The 23856-nt window shown below is 37.3% G+C and overlaps 1 protein-coding gene across 1 annotated transcript in view; it reads right to left on the minus strand.

Annotated features, from left to right (window-relative positions):
• Positions 1-390: 390 nt before the first annotated feature.
• Positions 391-23856, minus strand: part of ITGA1 (integrin subunit alpha 1) — a 67639-nt gene continuing 44173 nt past the window's right edge. Inside the window, exons 10-27 of the mRNA XM_057385373.1 lie at positions 20571-20644; positions 19496-19640; positions 18225-18367; positions 16452-16595; positions 14841-15095; positions 14289-14419; positions 12079-12242; positions 11751-11887; positions 10707-10817; positions 10097-10182; positions 9764-9899; positions 8669-8749; positions 7198-7274; positions 6427-6516; positions 5307-5409; positions 3417-3530; positions 1712-1816; positions 391-552 (exon numbers count right to left, since the gene is read on the minus strand). Coding sequence (XP_057241356.1) covers positions 406-552; positions 1712-1816; positions 3417-3530; positions 5307-5409; positions 6427-6516; positions 7198-7274; positions 8669-8749; positions 9764-9899; positions 10097-10182; positions 10707-10817; positions 11751-11887; positions 12079-12242; positions 14289-14419; positions 14841-15095; positions 16452-16595; positions 18225-18367; positions 19496-19640; positions 20571-20644 — 2243 coding nt within the window. The 3' untranslated portion in view covers positions 391-405. The remainder of the gene's footprint in view (positions 553-1711; positions 1817-3416; positions 3531-5306; positions 5410-6426; positions 6517-7197; positions 7275-8668; positions 8750-9763; positions 9900-10096; positions 10183-10706; positions 10818-11750; positions 11888-12078; positions 12243-14288; positions 14420-14840; positions 15096-16451; positions 16596-18224; positions 18368-19495; positions 19641-20570; positions 20645-23856) is intronic.

Genomic DNA, 23856 nt, shown 5'->3' on the forward strand with positions numbered 1-23856 from the left:
TGAGAAATCTTTCCAGATAAAGACTTACTTTAAAAATATGTGCTTCTATGTACCCCTCTTTATATCTGCTGTATTAGACTTTATTAGATGCATAAACAGCTATTAAAAAAGCTGTATTATGCATCTAATAAAGTATTAGACTTTATTAGATGCATAAACAGCTATTAAACATCAATACAGAATAAGTAAGGGGCGTCTTCTTACAATGGTTTTTAATTCCTCCTAAGTTATAACTATTTTCAGGATAAGAAAGTGTGTGTGACACAGTTTAAAGGAAACTTTAAAATTGCAAAAGAAACTGTTTCTTTTATCTAGTATCTTTATCTAGAAAAGATACTAGAGGGGACACTTAAGAAAATGAAAGACACAATTTTAATAGACATTAGAAACATTGGCTTAAGTTTCTCAAACCCAAAAATATTCTGAATACAAAGAGGATTTACTTACTTTTATGATGGTAGGTTTCCATACTCTTAATGAAACATTGACTTGATATACGTCAGATGGGATCAGGGCACAATTAATAGAGGCACAGCTGTATGTATCACAGTTCTGTTTTAAAGGGACAAGCATGAGGTAAAAGGAAAAGACTTTTCACATCATTAAAATAAAAACATGTAAACTATTATATGTACCGATCACTTGCGATGACACTAATATTGAAGAGGTATTAATTACTGTTGCTTTTTATGTAAAAATGACACTGCAGTATATAAAACAGTATATATATAAAATATATATACTGCAGTATATATAAAACAATATATATACTGCAGTATATATCATATTCATGCTGTGGTAGAACAGACTCAGTTTTTGCAGGCTGGCAAGCCCTGAGGAATCTCTGTCACTGCAGCTACGGAGCAAAAGTCATCGCAGAGCTCCAAAAGGAGGCACAGCTTGTAAAAGCCAGTGTTTTCCTACCAACAAAGCTATGGCTTTTCTGCAGTGTTTTTCAAATCTTGGGACACTTGAATCTCTCAACCAGGGCAATACATGTGTGTGAAAATTCAAGTACCTTTACTTCTTAGTATCATTTCCTAGATGGAGTGCAGCAGGATTATGTTATAAAAAGTTAGAAATACTTGCTTTAGCTTAGACCTTTATCACCTCTGTGAAGGACAGTGATAAGCATGGCAAAATACTCTTCCCATGATACAGTTCAGTTTGCATCAGAAACTGCACTTGCACCTTTGGGCTGAGGATGCTTTCCACTTGACGTGCTAACATAACTACAGCAGCAAAATTAATTTGCAACTCTTTCATCTAAATGTGGAGGGCTAGTGCTTTCCAAATGGGATTATCAGTTAGAGTTGTGTAGAAAATCTATCCAGTCACAGTTCTAGCATTTGAATGTATTTTCCACTGGATATATAAAAATGTTGAAAAAGAGATAAGAAGCATTTAAAATAATTACAGTGGGGACAAAGATGGCAACAATTTGTTTAGTTGTCAAATGTGCTATTGCTATTTATATATTTTTTAAATTAAAGAAGTTCCAAATCATCTAAATTCAGTTCCACATAAAGTTTTGCAGCCAAATAAAAACTATAGTCTAGTCTACATAAAAAAAAATTTCTAAGCTATTAAAACAAAGTGAATTTCCAAAACAGTTTGAAAGCAGCTTTCATGCATCTTTTTCAGAAATACTCAGCTCCAAGATATGTATTAGTATCTGGGATGAATATATACATACTATAAGTAGGCTTACCATAATTGTATCCCTTGTAGGTTCTTTTATTTTTGACAACACAAATGGTTTCCCAGCGCCAATCTTTAAGGGATCTACAGGGTAACTTGTTTGGCAGATTGCATTCTGTGTGCAGAAATACAAATAATATTCTTATTGCYGAATATTCTGGATATGCAATCTATTACAAAAAATGACCAGGAAACAAGCCAACATTAATAATATTCAATATTTAATATTTAATATTTAATAACAACTATAATGTTTACTAACCACTAAATGCAATAAAATAGCATATTGCAAGAGTGCAGAATAGGAAATTCAGATGGTGCATGTATTGAGGTATTATTATTCAAACAGCAAATGCAGTATTTATGAGATAATTTAATCTAAACTCCATGCAGCTACTTAAACATCTGTAGAAGCAACAAGGGCTTCCTGCAAAATGACCACTTTGTGAACCAGCAAGAGCTGGCAATTAAATGAGCTAAACAACTTTCACATGGGAATCCACAGAGGTTCTGCCCAAGCAAGCAGACAGGCAGGTTAAGTGCAGGATGCAGAATCCTGAGTTGCAGTGTCCAGAGTGGGGGAGCAGATGCTGGAGCACTGCTGGATCTCTGCGGGATCCAGGCAGCATGGAAATCCTTTGGTGACTTCAGTGTGGGGGAATCAGTTTTTTGCAGTCAGGTTGTTGACTTTCTTATTGCCAGCATAGAAAGGATTACAAATCCCCGGCAGTGCATTTTGGCACACTCCTGTCACTAGAATGTAGTTAGCAGGACATGAAATTTGCCTTGGGAAAACAAAGATTTACTGAGTTTATGTGCAAACTTGTGTCAAATGGGATGACAGACTAGGAATGAAAAGAATGGAAGAAGGAAATCAAGAACAGACCCAACTTTTTTTTGTATTCTAAATATGATTTATTTGTTTAGTCTTTGTTTCGTTTTAAAGGAAACCTTGAACTTCCATTCATATATTTTGGTTTATTTTTCAGTTGGGCAACACTGCAAAACTAAGTGAAATTATTTGCAAGGAGGTGCACACATGTATGCCTCTGAGTGAAACAAAAAACAAAGGAGGTTTAGGTCATCACTTAGTGATAGCTGGGTTTTTCAGACATGTTATTTATATACCTTCAAGCTGTAATATCAGCAGTTCTAGGATAATGGAATTTGTTGGAATTGTGATCTCTGCCTGTTGCACTAGAGGAGTGAAATGGTAAGACTCAAATGAAGGCTGTGGTGAAGTGCATTCAAAACACACGACCTACCACCCCCTTCAGGATGTCTCAGTGCCCCAGAGAAGGAAGAAGACTGATAGTGCTGGAGAGCAGACATGCAGGAAAGTTAATTTCAGTACCCAAGAGRACTGACAGGAGATTGGGCTCTACATGCACACAGCAGGATTCAAGCATTTGCAATAAGCGCTGCTGATAATGGAGAGAATATGAGGCTCATGTTGAGTCTGGACATCTCAGCACCTGCAATATAACTAACTAGACTTGTTATAACACAGTTATTGTTCAACACATTTTAAATCTGATTGTTTCCTGTTATGAAAATTTGTACCTCTGTCTTCCTATGCACATACTCTTAAAACAACAGCATCTTGTTATTTAGACTAAAAGCAATGTATAATCTCAAATATTTGCAATTTGCAGTTCTTTACAACATAAATTTTGAATGTAAATTGATCATAAAAATACAAATTTTTATCTTACCTGGGAATGTGACAATGCAGTAAGGTACAGAAGAGTGTTCTTGGCAGCAGTTATGTTGGGATATAAGATCTGCAGTGTGAGGTTTGGCATTGGAAAGTGTTCACCTTTTTCGATCTGTAAAAAAAGAAAAATGTTTTGACTAGTACTTTCCTCATTTTGTCAGTACTTGTGATTTTTTTCTTTTCTGGTGTTTTAATTTTCTTCTTTCAATTTTTACACTTCCACAGTCAGTTATGCAGAAAGTGCTTTAACATGGGAGAGAAGCCCCTGTATCCTTGGTGTCTCCAACTGGTTCCTCCTCAGGTGTGCTTAGGTAACTGCTCTCCAGCTCACCTGTTCCTCTCTCCTGTTTTCCTTGAAAAGACAACGGGACATATCTTTTAGCAGCATCTCTTTTTGGAGCCTGCTGTGGCTGAGGATTGGGTAAACACCTAGGTGGAATTGCTGGCAGGGGATATTGTCTCTGAAGAGGACAAATTTAATAAATGTTCAAGAACCTTTTAAATGTCTTGCTCCTGGCTACTTATTTGTGTTTAGCTGCTTGCAGAGATGAGTTTTACTTTACAAAACCATAAACAGTATGCTCTGCAATCCATCAGCTTTTTGACTCAGGAGGCAAAGATTTTCAAATTAGATGAATAAGGCCTTGAATGCTCACAGCAGACAAAATAAATGGTAGCTGAGTAAAACACTTTAGTGGCCTAAAAATAGGAATAAAACCCTTTGTCACTGCTATTTAGTTAGAGCAAGAATTTTCCGATATCCAATTTTTTAAGAAGCTGAGTCAGAGAATTTTACACTTGTTACATGGGACCCTTGTTCAGTTTTGGATTTGAACTGGGAAACAGGATGCTCCCAAGACGATTAAATGCAGTCCTACAACTTTAGGTTGGACTTTTTGTCACAGAATCAACTGTTTGTTTGTCAACTTTGTTTGTCACAGAATCAACAATTGTGGACTGATTTAGCTTGSAAGAGACCTTAAAGATCATCTGGTTCCAAGCCCCTGCCATGGGTAGGGACACTTTCCTTCTACTAGAAGAGGTTGCTCAAACCTGGCCTTGAACACTTCCAGGGATGGGGCAKCCACAACTTCTCCAGTGCCTCACCACCTCATATCTTCCTCATATCTGATCTAAACCTGCCCCCTTTCAGTCTGAAGCCATTTCCCCSTGTCCTATAATTGCATGTCCTTGTCAGAAGTGCCTCTCCTGCTCTCTTGTTGCCTCCCAGTAGGTACTGGAAGGCCTCAAAGAGATCTCCAGAGAGCCTTCTCTTCTCCAGATTGAACAGCCCTGGCTGTTCCTGACTGGGCTCACAGGAGTGTGCTCCAGCCCTGGGATCATCTTCAAGGCCCTCCTCTGGACCCACTTGAGCAGGTCCATGTCTTTCTTRTTTTGGGAATTCTAGAGCTAGATTTAATAGTCCAGCAGGGATCTCTCAAGAGCAGGGTCCATAAAATATCTTCCCCATGTGATTTCACTTTGGCTAGTATTTAGTARTATTTATTCAACTAGGAAGGCCAAATTCTTGGAGCATGGCATTTGCCTTTTATAAATTTGACTGGATTTTGCAAAAAGCTGTTCTAGTGTGCACCAGGGATAGTGCAAGTTCTCATTTACCGGGGCATAGTCTTGATGTACTATGCTCTCTTTCCCCAGCTGAAGGTAGAAAGTCTAAAACACACCAGAATTACWCTGCAGCAGGTGGATCACTCCAAAACTCTCTGATTCACCATATTCCAAAGCAAGGAAAGAAAAAAACCCAGGTTTTAAGCACAAAATATGCATGTGGAGGGTTTAACATATTGTATACCCGCACTTTAAGTAATTCCAAGTAAATTGAAAAAAAAAATCATACCTACATCATACATTTGTAATTGCGTCTTACCCTATAATGTAGAGTAACTTCATCCCCGATCTGCTCTGTTGTGTTGATAGCAGTAGGGACAGTATCATTTGCTGCAATTATAACATGGTGCTCCTTGAAAACACTGGGGGTTAAAAAAAAACCCAATAAGCCCACAAACTTAATAAAAATGTCTAGAAGTTAATAATATAGGAATTTTAATWATTTTGTGAATTTCAGGACTAGTCTTGCAATTGAGAGTGCAACTCTCAYCCACTGAAGTTCAACTGTTTTGTTCTCTGAATAGGCCCCAGTTTTTATTAYATAGAGTGTTTTGTTCAGATAAAACTACAAAAAAAAGCAAGTATTATTCACAAAATTAAAATATTAAGGTCTGATTTTGCTGTCTTTATTCTAATTGTGSAGTCTCTTATCTTGGGCATTGTCATGTGAAACAGGCAGGATCCCTTAAAAGACAGGACCAAGCTAAAACAGAATGAAGCCGCCATGTTCTAAATTCACCTCTATTCCCTATGGGACAAAGGCTGGATTTGAACCATGTAATGCATCCAAAATGAATTTGGCTTAATTATTTACACCTGTACACCTGAAATGTTGTTTACCTGTAGTATTCAGAATGCTTTTAAGGGAAGAATTCTAAAACTGAATTATGGCAATTTCTAAAAATAAACTATGCTACAAGATCTGCATTAAAGTTAAGTCTGAACTTAAAAAGACAGATGCCCAAGAACATAAAATTAAGGCTAATTTTTGAAGATGGAAATCAAACACTACACCATGCAATATTATARTGATACAAACCCCGGCCATCAGAAAGCTGGAAGTATTTGCTTTCTTATGAACCTGAAATGTCTTTGAATGAATACAACAAAGTGCAGGGACCAACAAAAGCTGCTGCTGTACCTGCAAACTGCAGACCAAATTTAAATAGATAAAATGTAATTTCAGTAAGAGTTTCAATAACTGTTCCATTACATCATAACTTTTTTTTTTTCACTGAAGCCTGTGCTTCTGCTTCATGAGCTTTGAAGCTGTTGTCTGTAGATWCTGAGCACATTTCTACAACAAAACAATACTATATTCTCTTTGAGCACCTGCAATTTATTGTGCCAGTAAATAAAGTACAGAGAAGTGTCAATACCTTACAAATATTAATCCTACTTCATATTTTACTGGAATTGTAACATGTCCTCTGTTGTCACTCAAGGTCTCAGGTGGCTCTTCACTGTCACTAAAACAAAACAACATATGTCACTCAGATCAGATCGTGGCAAACACAACACAGCTACTGGRTGGAAAGGGACGTTAGGAAACTGAAATATCTACAGCTCTGGTATGAAAGAACACTACTCACTTCCACTTAGGTAGTCCCCTAAAAATAAACTCGAAATACTTTTCCCAACAACTAATTATTTAAGTCCTGCACCAGCCCAGTTCATAAATGCATCTTTGTTAAAATTACAGACTGAAGGTGACTGAATAAAAATGGATCAATTAAGAGCCTGGATTTTGCAGGGACAGCAAACACTGAGGGCAAGTRCATTCCTTTACCCTATTGGGGACAACTTCTGCAATGCTCTTACCCTTTGCTTTGAAGGCCAGAGCTTCTTGTTAACTGTGATTCATGCTAAAGTATGCAGAAATTCTCTAGGAGAATAAAACTTTGCTGAAGGTAAAACAACCAGAAATTATGACTCACTTGTAACTCTCAGCCTATAGAGAGTGACAGCTATTTATTTAATCCACTCAGTCCACTGATGGGCTGAATAGATCTGTAAGGGTTCCAGCTCTAYGGAAGGTTTAACTGCTTGTGAGTTCAGAATCCACCTGTGCTTTACTATGAATCACAAAACTGTGGAGCTTTCAGTGAAAAACAAAATTAAAACATCAGAAGGCAAAGACAGCAACTAACCTTGTTGCATACACATGAATGGTAGCATTTTCCAGGAGATATGATGCGTTGAATTGGAATGATATTTTGAAGGAAATCTGTGTAGAGAAATACATTACACATATTAAAAGGAAAAAAAAAAAAAGCACATGCTAATAGGGATTTATAAAATGAAAAACATACAATTTTTTGCTTTTATCTAGAGAATCTTTATTMATATTTTACCAGTTTTCTACAAATCCGAATGAATTCACTATTTTGAATTTGTCCCATCCAAGAAGGAAATCTAATAGTTGCCACTTATTAAAGAGAAGCCTCAAATTTTCACAAACATCAGGAAAAAAATTTTACAGTGTATTAGAAACACATGGCTAAATAGTTCTTAACTGAAAGCAATGGGTCTTACACGAAATTTATCAAAACCACTTTTTTCCCATCTAATGAGGAGGAAACAAAGCTTYAAAGTCTGACTATTACAGTGGAGATGAACTGCATGTAGAAGGCTGCTGGAATATCACTTAATATATGGTAGAACATCTAGAATACCAAAAAATAAAGTTTACAAGGTAAATAAAGAAGAGACTGCTAGGTCTCAAAAAAATTTTCATAGTTATCATAACCAAGGCAAATCTGTCTTAATTTGGCACAACAAAAAATTTGGGAACACTGCCCCAAAAGTTTGTCTTCATATCCTGAAACTTAAGGGTAATTTTATATAAAGCAAAAGTTTTCTAATTTGTTACAATATGGACTTTTCAGCTTAGACTTTTATCTTTCCTTTTATGTGACAACCTTCACTACAAAGTGGTCCAGAGAAAGTTGTCCTAAACATTAATGTTTAAAACAAAAAGCAGCTTTAAAAATATGTATTAAGGAGGCTTATCAGTAAATCAGAGATTATTTATTACTAAATGCAAAAAGAAGTGTGAAATTTCTAAATTTAGGGCTCTGTAGCTAAAGSAAAACTAACAAGCAAAGCATGAAAGGAAAATGAGAAAAATCAGGATTCAGTAAAGGCCTCTCATTCCCTACTGAGCAGAGGTGAAGTCTTGAGGCCTGACTTTGGCAGATCAGGGCTGGCATTTCCACATACCATCTTATTCTGTCTTCAATAATGGACTACAATTTATATTTATATTATACATTTTATATTTATATTCATATTTATATTTATAAATTTACAGGCTCTAGGCTGTGGAAAGCCTGGAGACAGACACCTCTGGCCAGGTGTGCCACTTGCCTTCTGACAGCATCAAGGATGGCAAGATGCATGTATCACCTCCTCACACCCCACAATTGACAGCCCAAATACTGAATATCTGACAGTTTCCCATCTGGGTCTGGCCAGCTGACTTCAAGAATAGCTTGAGGAATATGCATGGGCAGTTTTTGGGATGAACAGAAGAGAAAAGAACTTCAGAGGTGATAGGGACTGCCCTGCCTTTCGAACAACATGGTGCATTGAGAACTTGCATGCAGGGGAACTTTTTACCTCTTCTGCAGGTTTTAGAAATGGATATCCCACTTTACAGGTGATGTTGTGGTTAGATTCACAGCTATCCTTCTGTATATCCTAGAGGGAAAAAGACAGTGAAAGCATGGCAYTGTGCAAACTCTCCTTAAATTCTGTCTGAGCGTCACAGACCTGTTGAACATATGTACCATTGCCACTTTTCACTACCAGTACATTGAAAGAGTCAAAGCCTTAATTAACTAGAACAAAAATGGGAAGCCACAAATTCTGCAAGATAATTTTCATCTAYGAATATTTACAACAACTCTTGCCATTATGCCTTTCCAATGACAGTGTTTGGAATATTCACAATTATATRTCTACTGGGGACAAATAATACAAATTAGTCATGGGGTCTAGCAATCTACACAATCTATAGATTACAAAGTGTGTAATCTATAATTACACACTTCTAAAATTTTGTAAAWATGTTCTTAATGTAGCAATAAAAGTGAATTAAAGAAATAAAAAGTCAATTACTGTCATAGGATCAGCAACAGTTCTAAGGATCCCTGACTTCTCCTAATGTGCAGCATCAGGACTATTGACAGAAAACAAACTGCTCTAAATGCTTCTGACTGGAACTGAGGTGTATTGGTAGCATATCTGCTGAGGCACGAAGGAAAACAGCCACTTTTGGAAATCTGTCTGAGGTAGGGAATGCACAGGCACTGATTTATCCTGTCCTACCACAATAGTGCTTTCTCTATAAGTGTGTGAAAGGAGAATTCTAGGGGCTCAGGAGTTGTACTGAAGAATAACAAGGTATTTCTGGCTCCACAAATGGGCAGACAATTCATAGTGCTGACATTTGGCTAAGAAGCAGGCACTTTTTCCAAGTGCCATTATGAAATTGCATCTGTATTTTATGGACAGGACTAGGCAAGAGTCCACTCATGTCAAAATAAATACACTCTTTTAGAGGCATAGCAAGGAGGGCAGCCCTGGGGAATCTCTTTCATTCAACTGAGATGATGCCCAAGCAGTCAAATTCAGATTTAATAAAAAGACTTCCTCAGACCTCTCTAACAATATAGGTTATGATAAACATGATGAGGTGAAAAAAGACCCTACCTCGATGCCAGCAAAAATAATATTTGGAGAATATTGAACCAAAACCCTGGTATTATAGGCACTGTCTTTTTTGTTCTTCACAGAGAGCTGGATGGTGAACTTATCATGGCGTGACTTTACAATGAATGGAGAAGAGCTGTAAAATAAAGTAAGAATGTTGGACATCTTAACTACTGAATCTGCTTTTCACATAAAGAGAAACTTCTTTCAGTCTCCAGATTATCTTATTTCTGAATTAGAAAGGATGCCCCAGCATTATCTTATTAGACTACAGAATTTATAATTCACATARAAATCAGATATCAAGGAATACATTAAACCCAGTGTAGTTACCTGTCTCCAGCTATGCTTGCTTTTACAATCAGAACAAGATCTGAAATGCATTTATTTTTGGCTCCACAATCTTTTGTGAAAGGAATCTGCAAAAATAGAATGTTTATTCCTAATTTTATTACATTTATATTCAAATACTTGCATTTTGATGCATTAATTAATTTTATCAAGGTCTTTGGTTTAAAAATCAAAGAAGTCTTCCCAAATATTAGCCAGTTAAACATGCCAATATCCTGTAAAATGCTTTCTCATCATTCCCTTCTGAGTGATTTACCTAGATTCTGAAAATAGAAGTTTGAATRATGGCAAGCACCATCCAAATAAATGGATAACACTGTTCTGCTCCATCTGTGTAAAACCTGACAATAAAATTGTTGGTGCCCTCTTCTATCTTCAGTCAGCTGTGGACAGCTTTGTAACCCCAGTATGGTTCACCTGCGCACTGAATCAAGCCTTTTATTCCTGAATACTCAATTAGAGGAAACGCCTCCTGGCCAGGCTCAATAAATCCCCCTCTTTAGACAATTTATGGGCAATAGCTTCAGCTCTCGTGTGGGCTGATTTTTAACTTAAATGCTTTGGTTATTGATACAAAATCTTGCTGACTTACATATTCTGCTATTGAATTTGGCAAGTTGCTATCAAGAACAGGTCCACTCTCTGGATCAGAGAAATTGAATTCCAGCAAAACCTTCACAGAGTCCTGGAAATCAGGCTTATCCTAGAACATAAGAARAACAAAACTGCTGTTGTGGAAATTCACTTTAGTAGCTAAGGAGGTTAWAAAATCCCCAAAAATGCTGAGATAAAGTAATTTTCTGTTACAATGTTGCCATCCTTGCTAGAGAAGCATCTGAGTGCTTGTAATTGATGATAAAACATTTAATGTGCCAGACATTCCTTATAAATATCTACTAAGGTTTTTGTGTATCTTATCACAAAATTTTACATAGTCTGAGCATTTCCCACACAGTTTCATTTAAGAATATCTCAATTGTCAACCCACAGACTTTTGTCTTTTAGTTGCGCTCAAAGTAGCAGTAAGATAAGCATCAGCAACATCACCTTTTGTGAAGCCAAACTTAGGCCTGCTGTTTGGACAAGAAAATTTTGAGCATCCCTTATMATTAGTTTTGCATTATGATACAACTGTGAAGTCACTAAACATTTTAAAYGTGGGTAGCTTACAGTATGCAATTCCATTCACTCCACACATAGGTACAATCTGGGCAAATTTGTGCACACAGTTGCTAATTACACTTCTGTTTTGCAGTGAATAAATATTGTCTATTCCAAACCTAAGTTTTTTCACTTTTATTAGGAGGAATTACACCAATATGCAACTCAAATTCTATCTCATGTGCTCCTGATGAATTTTGAATGCACCTAAACTRCTAACCATGACAGCTCCTTGATTCCACCAAGCAAGTGTGCTTTTAAGACAGACACAGAGACACAGCTAAATAGACTGTACATATAAGTAAATAGTTGATATGTCTATAAATAAATAAATAAATATCAATCAAATTTTAAGTTCACTTCTTTAAGATTGATTCTGAACACAGATTTTGTTGTCCAATTTGCCATTAATGGAATACATATTTGGATTACTCTAGTGTCAACATGAGAAAAATACTTTAAATGATTTACTTGCCAACATGTAGAAGTTATGTTTCGTACATTCTGACCCTTTGATAGTTATATTTTTTTGCATTTTCCTCTCATGGCTTTCTGTGAACAAGCTTCGAGATATTTGTCTTTGTGCATCAAGAGTAATCCAATACTGCAGACCTGAAAAGGAGGTTGAGATCAATACTATGAAGCATTTTACCTCTACACATTCTTTTTTTCCCAAAATACCTTAGATGCCCTTTGAATAGTGAATTTAGAAAAGATGAATTGCATTTTTTAATTAATAAATGCATACAAGGATAGGAGGTTTATAGCTTAAAGCTTCCATAGCTTAGTGCTTATCTACTTACTGGATTCAAATAYATCTTCTTTCGACTTTAGTCTGGTCTTAAAACAAATTGTGGCATCTATGCATATTGTTTTTCTTGTATTAATCTGACAATTTTGTTGCTGAATATTGATGCTTTTAGGTGTAAATTGCATGGAAACATTTACTTCAGCTACATCACGAGACCTTAAAAAAACCACAAAGAAAGTACTTAGAAATAAAAGCAGCAAATTTCTTAAACTTAAGAATGAACTTACAGAATATGGAGCATTTAACACTCAAATACAGACAGAATCACAGAATTATGGAATCRCTCAGGTTGGAAAAGACTTTCAARATCATTGAGTCYGACTGTCAAAAGGCTTATAGATTAAAAGAAATTAAAAAMCCCTTAGAATGAACTTACAGAATATGGARCATTTAGCATTCAAATACAGACAGAATCACAGAATTATGGAATCGTTCAGGTTGGRAAAGACTTTCAAAATCATTGAGTCCAMCTGTCAAAAGGCTTATAGATTAAAAGAAATTAAAAAACCCTTAATGCTCTTGGAAAATAACAGAAGCATAAAATCCACAATTGAAATGAGATTCCTGTGGCACAAGTTGGTGATGCCAAGCTGCAGGACAGTAGCAGACACAGCGTTGGCCACGTTGTGCCAATCCAGAGGTCATCTATTATTTCACGTCTTCTGTCTTGGCTGTGTGATGCTGTGAAAACAGCTGGCAGCTGCACATCTCTGGCACAYTGTCAGCCTGCATTTGCCTTTCTTGCTTTAGGCAGATTACTGCACACCTGTTACTGCCATCGCAGGAGAACTCATCATACAGAAAGCAAAAGAGTGAGCAACAAAAAGAGGAGGGAAAGAAATGTCCTCAGCAGCCAAAGTGTATGAAGCACTAGGRGACTGTTTAAAGCTCAACTATCACTCAGGAGAGGGAGCCCCCAAAGAACTGGAGACAAGAGCAATATAATGGTTTGGAAGAATTAATTATGTATCCTATACAAAGTGTCAGTAAAAGAGAAATTACAGAGCAAACAGGATTTCTCCACAGTGCTGTACTTGTTTCAGAACAGAGACCGGGTGAAATATTTCTAAAAGCATTTAAACAATTCTACAGAGCCAGATCTATTTTAAAAGAGACTGAAGGCCCAGACACATTACTGAGAATGTAACACATGTACATAATGTTATACTTAATCTGGAGGGTAGTGTGCCATTTCTTAGGTTGTGGGTMGATAAACAGGCTAAGAATTGTCCGCAGTTTGCCTCACTTTAAATCTCCTTTGCCCCTGAAATGCATTCCTATCTCATCCTTTGCTCTGATTTAGTTCCCTTTTGGCAATTAGATACAGCATTTCAGTGTTCTAAATCAGCAAAAAATTCAGCTGRTAAAGTAGCTTTCTTCAGAATTTTGATCTCAAGAATGCAGTGAAGGGCATCATACACACACACGTGGAACTTTTACAAAGACACTACTAGGTGAAGCTCAGGAGAAGCTGGGAGCTTGAGGATGCTGGCAAACCTTGACAAACTTGATCACCTACCAGGTGAATTAGGTGAAACAGCAGGACAGGGAAAGCAAGGAGCTGGGTTACCAATTTCCTTACCAGAGACAAAAGCAGTTTTAGCTGCGCTTTAAAAATGAGGGATTTAATGTCACCTTGTTTATTTCTCTTCTCCTTTAAAAATTATAGTGGGCTCACCTAYTGTATCTGAATCATACTCTTATACAAAGTAAATTAATTCACTGTTAAGTAGAAAGCTTAAATTGTTTTTTCCAGATTTTCTGTAGGGAGTCAAACTGCAGTTTTCCTATTAAGAAATAAAATCAGTTTTTGTACTGTCTCCTTTACATTTGAACTCGTGCTTCATACTGTTAATAAGATAATATGCAATATACTGTGAAAAAGAGGACAGTTCAGTTTTTTTCCTATTTCATTTGGTGCCAGAAGTCGAATCAGTTTCTATTTTGAAGATGGTCTAGGAGGACAAATTCTTCATTCCAGGGTAGCAAGATTTTGATAACATTCCTGTATTTATAACTTATACATTAAGTTTCATAATCATTCCTCTAGCGAGACATGAAAACATGAATATTTGCAGTCAGTATCAAAAACATGAAATGAAACCAGTAACCTTACTGCAAACAGTCATGCACGCAAGTTACACTGGTACCCCAAGCCAAAGTTTTTTTTTCTGTCCTCACAGCTGCTGTGAGTCTCCATACCAGAAGAGGGCAGCTCCACCAAGGCCTCCGATGGTAACATCAATCAGCCCGTCATCGTTTAAATCCATTTCTCCGTGCACAGACTGGCCAAAAAATTTCACTTTTTCCCCATCTCCACCTGATGCAATACGCTGTGAAATGCACAAAGAGGTTAATGCAGTGCATTTTGAAGGKTTTTATAGCAGTCAACATGCATTTGACAGCAGTGAGATAGGGTTTAAGCTCTTTAACCACATTAAATTTTCATTACAATACTCCTAAAACAGTTACCATGGGGATGAAAACACTACAGATTTTCAGATTGCAAAGTAKCTGCTTTTCTGGCTGTACAGAACATGTCAAAAGGTTTCTAATGAAAACAGACAAATATATTTATTAGCAATATTAAGACTATGATTAATTTAAACCAGTATGAGTTTAAAAGTATAGAGCAATTTACAAAGAAGCTGTTACAGCTGGTTAAGTCACAGTCTGGTCCTATGTTGGGAAAACATGATTATAAACRTTATATACCTAACAGCAGCTGGCAACCTGCAACATATTACTTCATACCTGTGAATATTTTTTACTGATTGCTTTGCCACGGCCATGATAAATATAAACAGCTCCCCGATGGTCATCCTCCAAGGGAGAGCCTATCACAATGTCATTATATCCGTCCAGGTTGAGGTCCTTCACTGCAGCAATCGCGGTCCCGAAGCGCGCCCCGCACGGCTCGTTCTTCAGGACTTTGCAGGTGTCCTGCTTTAATGGAGAACAGCACGTCTGCTTCACGGGTTCCAGACTCATCTGGTATTCAAACTTYGTCTGTGGAAGAACAGATTTAGAGCTATGTGAACTTCCACCAACGTTTCAGCAATGCAAACTTTTAAGAGCTCCTGTCCGGAAGACAAATGGATGAATCAAACAAAACAATTACAAACCATTCCTAGTGACTAAGTGCACTGTAGAAACTGTGATTCTACAACTATAATTCAAGTGTTCTTTCTGAGCAGTGTGTGGCAAAACCAGTCTTGCTCCCTCTCTGCCTCTAGATACTTCTGCATATTTCTCGAAGTTTGAGGTTCACGGAAAAGCACAGTATAACAATATTTGGATGCTCTTGTCAGTAAACCACTTCATTATTTAGGCAGTGAAAGGAGTTTTTCTAAAGGCATTCTCTTAATCTGACAAGTTAGCCAAGTTTCTAATGAAACACAGATGGCAATACTGTTATTCCAGAACAAAAKATAGCATTTCTTTTACATGGACTGAATTTTGCCCTCAGTAGACACATTACCATGGTCTAACATACATATTCTGATCCYGTGTGCATCCTAGACCAAAAATACACTGACACTAGGGCATGTAACCAATATTTCTCGTGACTCCATGTTAGAAATTGCAGTAGTAAACAGTTGATGCAGCTCCTTTATTAGGAGCTGGATAAAAGACAGCACAGGAAAAACAAACTTAAAATCCCACAGTACTGGAGGACAAAGAATTCTGTTTTCTCACTAACCCTATTTACCAGCAATTTGTTTTTTGCAACATGCATGTAGAGACTGGAAGAATTCCTTGTCAAACATATCCAGTCTCTCCAGGTTCTTTTCTTGAAACAGGATTTTAGGACATCATCATTGTTAAGACATATTTTGATAATTGTTATAACAATACACAATCGTACTGGACTAAAAGAAGAAAACAAAAGAAGAAAAAGTATGCACAGACATTGGAAGAAGAGATTTATCCAATTAAGAAACCAAAGTGTAGCTGGCATAATCCTCAATTTAGTCAGATGTTTMAAAGCTGTTAGAGGTATGGAATTTAGCTCTAGGTTGCTAAACAAGGCACAAGGATACTGAAGACCACATTTCTAGGATGGATGAGCAATATTGTTCCCTAATCCATGAAAGAAAAAGAAACAACATGGTAGAAAAATAATCCTATAAATTTGTATCTATGCCATACTGCAGCTTATAGGATATAGTACTTATCTACATAATACAACAGTAGCGGTCTGAGAATGAAGTTAAAAATTCAGTTGCATTATAACCTCAGTTGTCAAAATAATGTTTCTCTGTTTTTCAAGAGTTCATCTTCCCCAGCTCAAATGATGGTATTTCTTTAAAATAAGGGTAAGAAGGCGTTAAAGAGCATGCTCTCAATAAATATCAGCCTTACCTTGTTCAGACTATAAACATACACTTTCCCTTGCTCCTCTTTCTCAGTTCCCATATACATAGGAGCTCCAACAAGAAGAAGGTCTGTAAATGAGTCCCTATCAATGTCCACTGTGGTAATAACACCCCCAAAGTATGATCCAATCTGTAGGAAAACATAAAGTATTATCAGAGTCCGCAACATCATGCAACATTTCCTTTTCAGAGACCTACTTCTTGCTTGCTATCATGACAAATACTAATGATTAGCAGAAATTTTCTCAGYTACCTAGATTTTTTTTGGTCTGTTTGCATTTGAATGTTTTTCTCAGCTTTCATGTTTGTTATCAGATTTTTTTATTAAGAAGTGGGCCATTCAAGTTTCAACTCTTCTGAGTGGGTGTTTTCTACCTGCTTTGGGGTGTAGGACCTCTTAAGATGGCATTTAGATAGGAGTGTCTTGGGGGAGCTAGTTTTCTCTACAAAAAGACCAAGTAAAAAAGCTTGGACAAAAGCCCTGAGACGACTCAGTACAGTCAGTCTTCAAAATTCTCAAGCTGTCATTATTTGCAGAGGAACAAAATCTACACGGRGAGATGGATACATTCATAGATGGGGTACAGCTATAGGATTTGTCTGATTACATTCACTTCACAGATAAGGAAGATACCCTGCATTTCCTTTACACTTTAAYAGGAAAAGCAGCCTCTTCTAGTACAAGACACATCTCCTCTCACAAAGATGCTTCAAGTARTCCAGATGTCTCAAACCTTAAAAATCACAGAATCACAGAAGGGATTATRTCGGAATGGATCATGGTGAGTCATGTRGTCCAACCTCCCTGGTCAAGCAGGGTCATCCCAGAGGAGATGGCACAGGATTGTGTCCAGATGGTTCTTGAACATTTCCAGTGAAGGAGACTCCACAGCCTCTCTGGACAACCTGTTCCAGTGCTTGGTCACTGCACAGTAACCAATGTTCAGGTGGAGCTCCCTGTCCATCAGTTTCTCCCATTGTCTCTCATCCTGTTGCTCAGCACCCCCGAGCACAGCCTGGTCCCTGCTCTGATCCCTCCCTGCAGACACCGACAGACATTGATGATGTTCCCTCTCAATTGTCTYTTCTTGTGACTCAACAGTCCCAGTTCCCTAGTATCTAATTTAGTTCTCTGACTCTAAAATGTTTGATTGATTGACTGATTGATTAACTGACTTGCAGGCATCATCTATAGGTGCAAATTAGGTAACTTGAATGCTTCTGAAGGAAATTGGTACTGCAGCCTGGGGAGATGGGAGTAGGCAGGTCTTTCAATTCTCATAAGTGTAATATTATCTTAATAATACCATCCTTAATTATACAATTACGTGGGTTCTTTTCTTCTTGGAGCAACAGCTCTCAGTGAGCTGCTATTCAGTGTAACAAGCAGCTATTGAATAGTTCATTCTATCCCAGAAGGCACTCTTGCACAGAACCCTGCTTGTCACAACTCTTTCCTGCCAGTGACATTCCCTTCCACGCAGCAGACAGAGAAAATTGCATGTACAGAGATGGCAACAACCACTTTAATACTGGTAAGGGTTTAACCCTTAAAGAGAAAATTCCAAGGATCTCTGACTCCCATATGGTCCACTTTCCATTGCTAATTATACCAGAGAATCTGCCTAACTTTTCCTTCTATCTTGCTTACAGCTCCCTGTTTCATGTGCTCTTGTGAGGGGGAGTTCTCATCTGAAATAATTATTTCTACTTCTTATGCTGCAAGCCTGCTGTATGTTAATTGTGAATGCATACTTACTTGCTCTCCGTTTAACCTCTGAATTACTTTCACATCTTTTCCTTCCATCTTATAAATGATAACTTGGCCAGTGTGATTGTATCGTGGCTGTCCTGCTATGTACAGTACACCTCCGGGTGTCAGTGCTGAATTCACAGTGTATCCTAGGAAGCAGAAAGGAGGCAAGATGCAGTACACACGGAATGCATCAGAAATACAGGCGCTTTGTCTGTATTTTATTCTAAAACTGATGTTTAGCTCTATTCATGCTAGAGGGCAATAGCAGTTAATTAAAAAGCTTTTTTTTTTTTTTTTTTTTTCTGTCTACAGTCTCACAGTCACAAGCACCACTGTGTTACTAAGCCTGTTCACAGGCTGGTGTAAAAAGGAGTTCACAGCCATGTTCACTTTGCCTTTCTCACATAGTATAAGAAATAACTCATGAATAGATGGTTGAAAAGCTATTTTCAAAGAACAGTTGTCACTGCACTGTCAAACTGATGGAGTCTTCAAAAGGTGTTTATGGAGGGCATTTTGAACCTACCTCTGTTCAATAATAACAAAATTTAACAACTTTGGTGACGGAAGACTTAAAAAATTTGGAGTGAAATCAAGTTCAAGAATTGCAAGTATTACAGAGGATAGGATCTAAATTTAAAAGAACTTTGCCAAATTCCAGTTATAAAAAAAGGCAGCTAAAGGCATTTGGTAATGAAGAAAGTGTTCTTAAGGAAAAACATTAAAATATTCTAGTGTTGATTCTTCACCTATGGAAATGTGACTTATAGGGGAAAACAGAGCCAACAGAACCATGAAGAGTAGAAAGCAAGACCTAGAGGAGATAACAAGGCCATGAAAGCTTTCTGGTAAAAAAATAACTTGCCAATATACAAAAAATATATTATTAAAATATGTTGGTCTTGTTGTTTTTGTCCATTGAGAGACAGAAAATATATTTAAACAAATATCAGACTGAATATTGTATAAGCATTTTTGACTATCAAGGCATAGAAAAACTTGGTAAGAATACTGGAGGAATCTGTGAAATCTTCAAACAGATTAAACATCTCTGTTGGGAAAGTCTAGATATACTTAGATCTATGTTTGGATTAGTTTTCTGGTTGTAGACATTGTTATTAATTTTTTTAAAAGAATAAGAAAATCATGGAGTAGACTTGTTCCCAAGMTGCTAGAACAGATCATATTGTGTAAAATACTCTTTTTGAATGAGCTTTGGGAGAGTTCTTGTAGCGTTTGTTGGAAGGTGTTGCAAGGTGGGCTATTTCCCTTACCTAGATAGGCTGCGAGAGGCTCGTTTCTTTCTGAGTGCCTGTCACGAAAGGTGTCATTGGTTGGCATTGAAATGCCACTGTCCTTCACCATGAGCACGGTGCCATTCCAGTCATAYGCTCCAACTGCCCCAAGCATGATCCAGTCCTTGAGGAAGAGTAAACCAAACAGCCAGTTTTCTGTGTGAGTCATCATCTCTCTGTGTGAATCATCTTTAGACACTCGTGGTTCTGGATGATCACATTTGGGTAAGGCTTCCTGTACTCTTACGTATTTAGCCTTGCTTTTCCTATTACGGTATGGAGCTGGCAATCACAGGGTCATAGAAAGGCTTGGGTTGAAATATCCTGACAGATCATCGAGTTCCTATCCTCTTGCCAGTGGCAGGTGTGCCACTAAGCAGGCCAATTTGATCAGAGCTCCCTTCATCCACAGCTCCTCTGGACATTCTGTTCCAGCACCTTGCTCTGCTCCATGTAAAGAATTTCTCCCTAACAACTCATCTAAACCTCTGCTCCTTTAGTTTAAAACCATTCCCCTTTGTCCTGTCACTGTTTGCCCATGTAAAAAGTCACTCTCCCTCCCATTTACAAGCTCCCTTCAAGTACTAGAGGGCTGCTCTAAGGTCTCCCTGGAGCCTTCTCTTCTCCAAGCTAAATAACCCCACCTCTGTCAGTCTGCCCTCACAGCATAGGTGCTCCAGCCCCCTTTGTGGCCCTGCTCCAGAACTGTCATTCAAGCCAAAACATTGCCCCCTGTTCTGTCACTAAAGGCTCTGATAAAAAGTCTTTCTCCATGTCTCTTAACGTATTTTTAGGGTATTCTCCAGATAGAAAGTGCTATGGGAGCATTAWGTTAAGAGTTCATGTGAAGTACATACTCTCTCGAGCTTTCATTGTTCACAAATGCTCTTTACATACATTTTACAAAAAWGGTAACTGGATTACAGATGCTTCAAAACTTCCAACAGCAATCAGGACTATACAAAGAATTCTGAAAAATTTATTCCAAATTAATAGAATCACCAGCAAAAATCTACTTTGTAAAATAACTTCTATTTTATAACGCTTTGTTTACCGGAGAATAATGAGCACTGAAACCAGCTTGAGACATTTCCATTTCAAAAGAGGAGGCCTGCTGGTCCGTTGTTGCTATTAAATAGAAAAAAAAAATCAAAAATTAATTTGTTTCAATCTGAAAAAGTAACTGGAAATGGTGAAATGATAGTAAAGGATAGYGTAATTAACTAAACCATTCTAATACAGTTTGCCATAGATTTTTACAATAAACACAGAAATAAAGACCCATGTTGAATGCTACTATTAAGTACGGGAATTTCCATTTTAAGATCATGTCTCAGAACTTGTCCAACAAAGTTTCTGGGCTAAAACTGACCAGATTTGAACTCAGGCTGATAGTAAGTATGTTTGGAATGTTTGATTAATATGGTTAAGCCATTTTCCACTTGAGCTAAGTGAACAATAAAACACCAGCCATGTAACCCTGGCCTTGTATTCAAGCAACTAAAGTTTTTTAGGCAGCTGGAGGAACTTTAAATGAAAAACACTTGATGTTTGTATGAACCTTTGCAAAAATAACATAGGAAAATCTCTGCTGTCCAAGATTCTTAAGCCTCAGCGAAGTGCTTGAGAATGACAATCCTGCCCAGAAAAGTACATGAAGATCTGATTCTCTTAAATGACCATGTATAAAAARGGTATCAGGTGGTTTTGTACTAGCTTCAGTATCTTGTCAAGTAGTCATATGCTAGTTATTAAACTCTGACAGGCTGTTTTGCTCACAGGTGAACTCGAAATATCATCAGKGAAGAAAGAATTCTGCCTTTCCTCTCCTTAAACGAAAGACAAGCAGCCGTTAATAGTCAAGGACTGTTTTGCCACTCTAAGTGGCCAAGTAAGGGAACTATATTCTGCAAGTTCATTCTTCCTTGAGAACAAGATATGCTAGCAGGCAGTAGAGGCAAGCTATGAAATCTGCTCTGATGCTGGTCCAGGAGGAGTTCACAGTTTGCTACCAGCTGAGTGCTAAAGCAAACCTTCAACTGTGTGAATGAAACTGAGCCATGGCAAGCATGGCTGCATGAACTTCAGGCATCTGGACTATTAAATAATAGTGAACTTTTGATACTCAGTAACTAAGCCACAGAGGTTGCTCCCTGGAACATGACGTCTTTCCTAATTGTTGGGATTTACAGCCAGTCATAGGAAGGAGACATGATCTCAAACACAAAGTGTTTGACACACAAATGAAGACTATCATGTTTCACAAGATGTAACTGCTTTGCTTAGTCTGAAAAAGTCTTTTATAGGCATRCAAGTCTTAAGCTGCACATCTGCTGATAAACAGTATTTTCATGCAGTAAAGGATGCTCCTTAATGAGCTGAGAAAGACWGGATTCTCACAGCCTGAGGAGAGGACAAAGCAGGTACTGTTGGTGTGGGCAGCTCTAAGTGCTGCTTAGATAATGGCTCTCAGCCCCATTTTCCATCCAGTTTCAAACTGCCAAGCATCGCACAAAAGATATTTTGTGAAAAAACATTTGTGCCTGCCTACGGGTTGGATAAAACATAAAATTGCTGTTAAAAGCAATGTCAATGCCATGAGACACAGGCATATGAAAAAGATCATGTGTAAAAATCTACTGACTGTCAAGTATGGGTTTTTGTTGGATTTGATTTTTCAACTCTAAATTTTCTTCTGAGTTTTTAAAGACAATATCTAAAATGAAAACAAGATTTCCAAGAAAAAAAATCAAATATACTACTATAGTAGCAAGAAGCAATTTAGATTGAGAATTTAAAGAGATTCAGATATCTAATTTCAACAAGCAAGTTTCTTGTGATGCACAGTAGCTCCTATGTACAGAGCTAATTAACTTCCAATTAAACTTCCAGTAAACTGGCTTGTCACGAGAAAGCTGCATGGGACAGAATTAATTTACTTTTTTCCACTACCAGAAAAATGCATGCATGGACACAGTTGCAAATCCAGAATACAAATGAAAGGCTTTGGGACAGGAGAGGGAACTATGCCTGAGGAATCAGCATAAATTGCTTTAGTCAGCATCMTCTAGCTCCAATCCACTGAAGCAGTTTAACCATGCTTTATTTTGACAAAAACTTAAAATCCCATTTTCAGTTTCTATTCTGATTCTCCTGCAGACAGAAAACGTGATTTCTGAGACTTAGGTGGAGGAGGTGACTTTTCTTGTCTCATGTTGCCAGTGTCTTACACAGAAATCTTAGTGCACTCTGGATTCCTACAGAAAATCTGCAAATCAAGAAGCCTTCTGGCAGTAATGAAATTAATTAGCTTGTCTCTTATGCTGTGGATGAAGGTAGTTTTCCACATGTTTTTATTTCTAATATTGAGTGTATTTTTGGTAATACACTCAAGTCAATATAAATAAAAATTATAAATAAGGCAAATATACCAAGGCATAAATATCCTAACATTTTATAATACGGCTATGTTAAATAAAAAGTAGCAATATMTAAGAAATACATATCTGTTACTGCRTCACTCACAGAAAATTAGAACTGAATCAAAGAGTACTGCAGAACCTGTGGATACTTAGAGAGCAACAATATGCTTTATATACCAAAATAAAGGTATGAAGGACATGAAGACATGGATTTTTCATCTCAAGAGTGAGCTAGCATATAAACACATAAAATTTATACAATTTTAATTTTTAATACCACCATCAGTGTAACTAGGTATGTCTGGATATTTTATTAAAAACTTGTTTAATGTTCAAATGTTTTGTATTTTTTTCTTAKCATTAGAAGAATGATTAAGCAGAGTCAAAGGAAGGTTTTTGGAGCTCACTGCATAAAGCAGTCCCCACCAGCAGAGAGTTCAAGCCAGCACAAGATACTACAGTGGTTGGGGGATGGGGTTTCATGTGACAGACACTGCTGAATGTCGGATGGCCACTGACTGATCACAGGGACCACGGGGAGGGTGACAAACTGAGACCATCAGCCTTCTGTGGCAGCTMAAAGGGTTGAGCTATGGCACAAAWCCTCGATTCTGTGCACAAACATTTSCAGAAACTCAGTCATGCTGGGTGAGTTACACCCTTCACCTGCCGTCCCATTAATTAACTTCTTATTCCATATTCATTATAGCTAATAGATGTAACTAACATTTTATTCTGATAATGAGATACAAATATTCTCTCTTTTTTTTTTTTTTTTTTTTTTTTTAGAAGCGTAAAGGACAAATTGAAGAGCAATTTTCAATTTCTGTTTGAACGACTGTTTTTCCATTGAATCTGGTTTTTTTCTTGTAAACAGTGACTTAACAAAAGAGAGCCCTATTCAATCTTTGAAATACA

Source organism: Malurus melanocephalus, unplaced genomic scaffold (genome assembly GCF_030028575.1).
Source record: "Malurus melanocephalus ecotype Western Australia unplaced genomic scaffold, MMel_1.1 scaffold_819, whole genome shotgun sequence".
NCBI lineage: Eukaryota > Metazoa > Chordata > Aves > Passeriformes > Maluridae > Malurus > Malurus melanocephalus.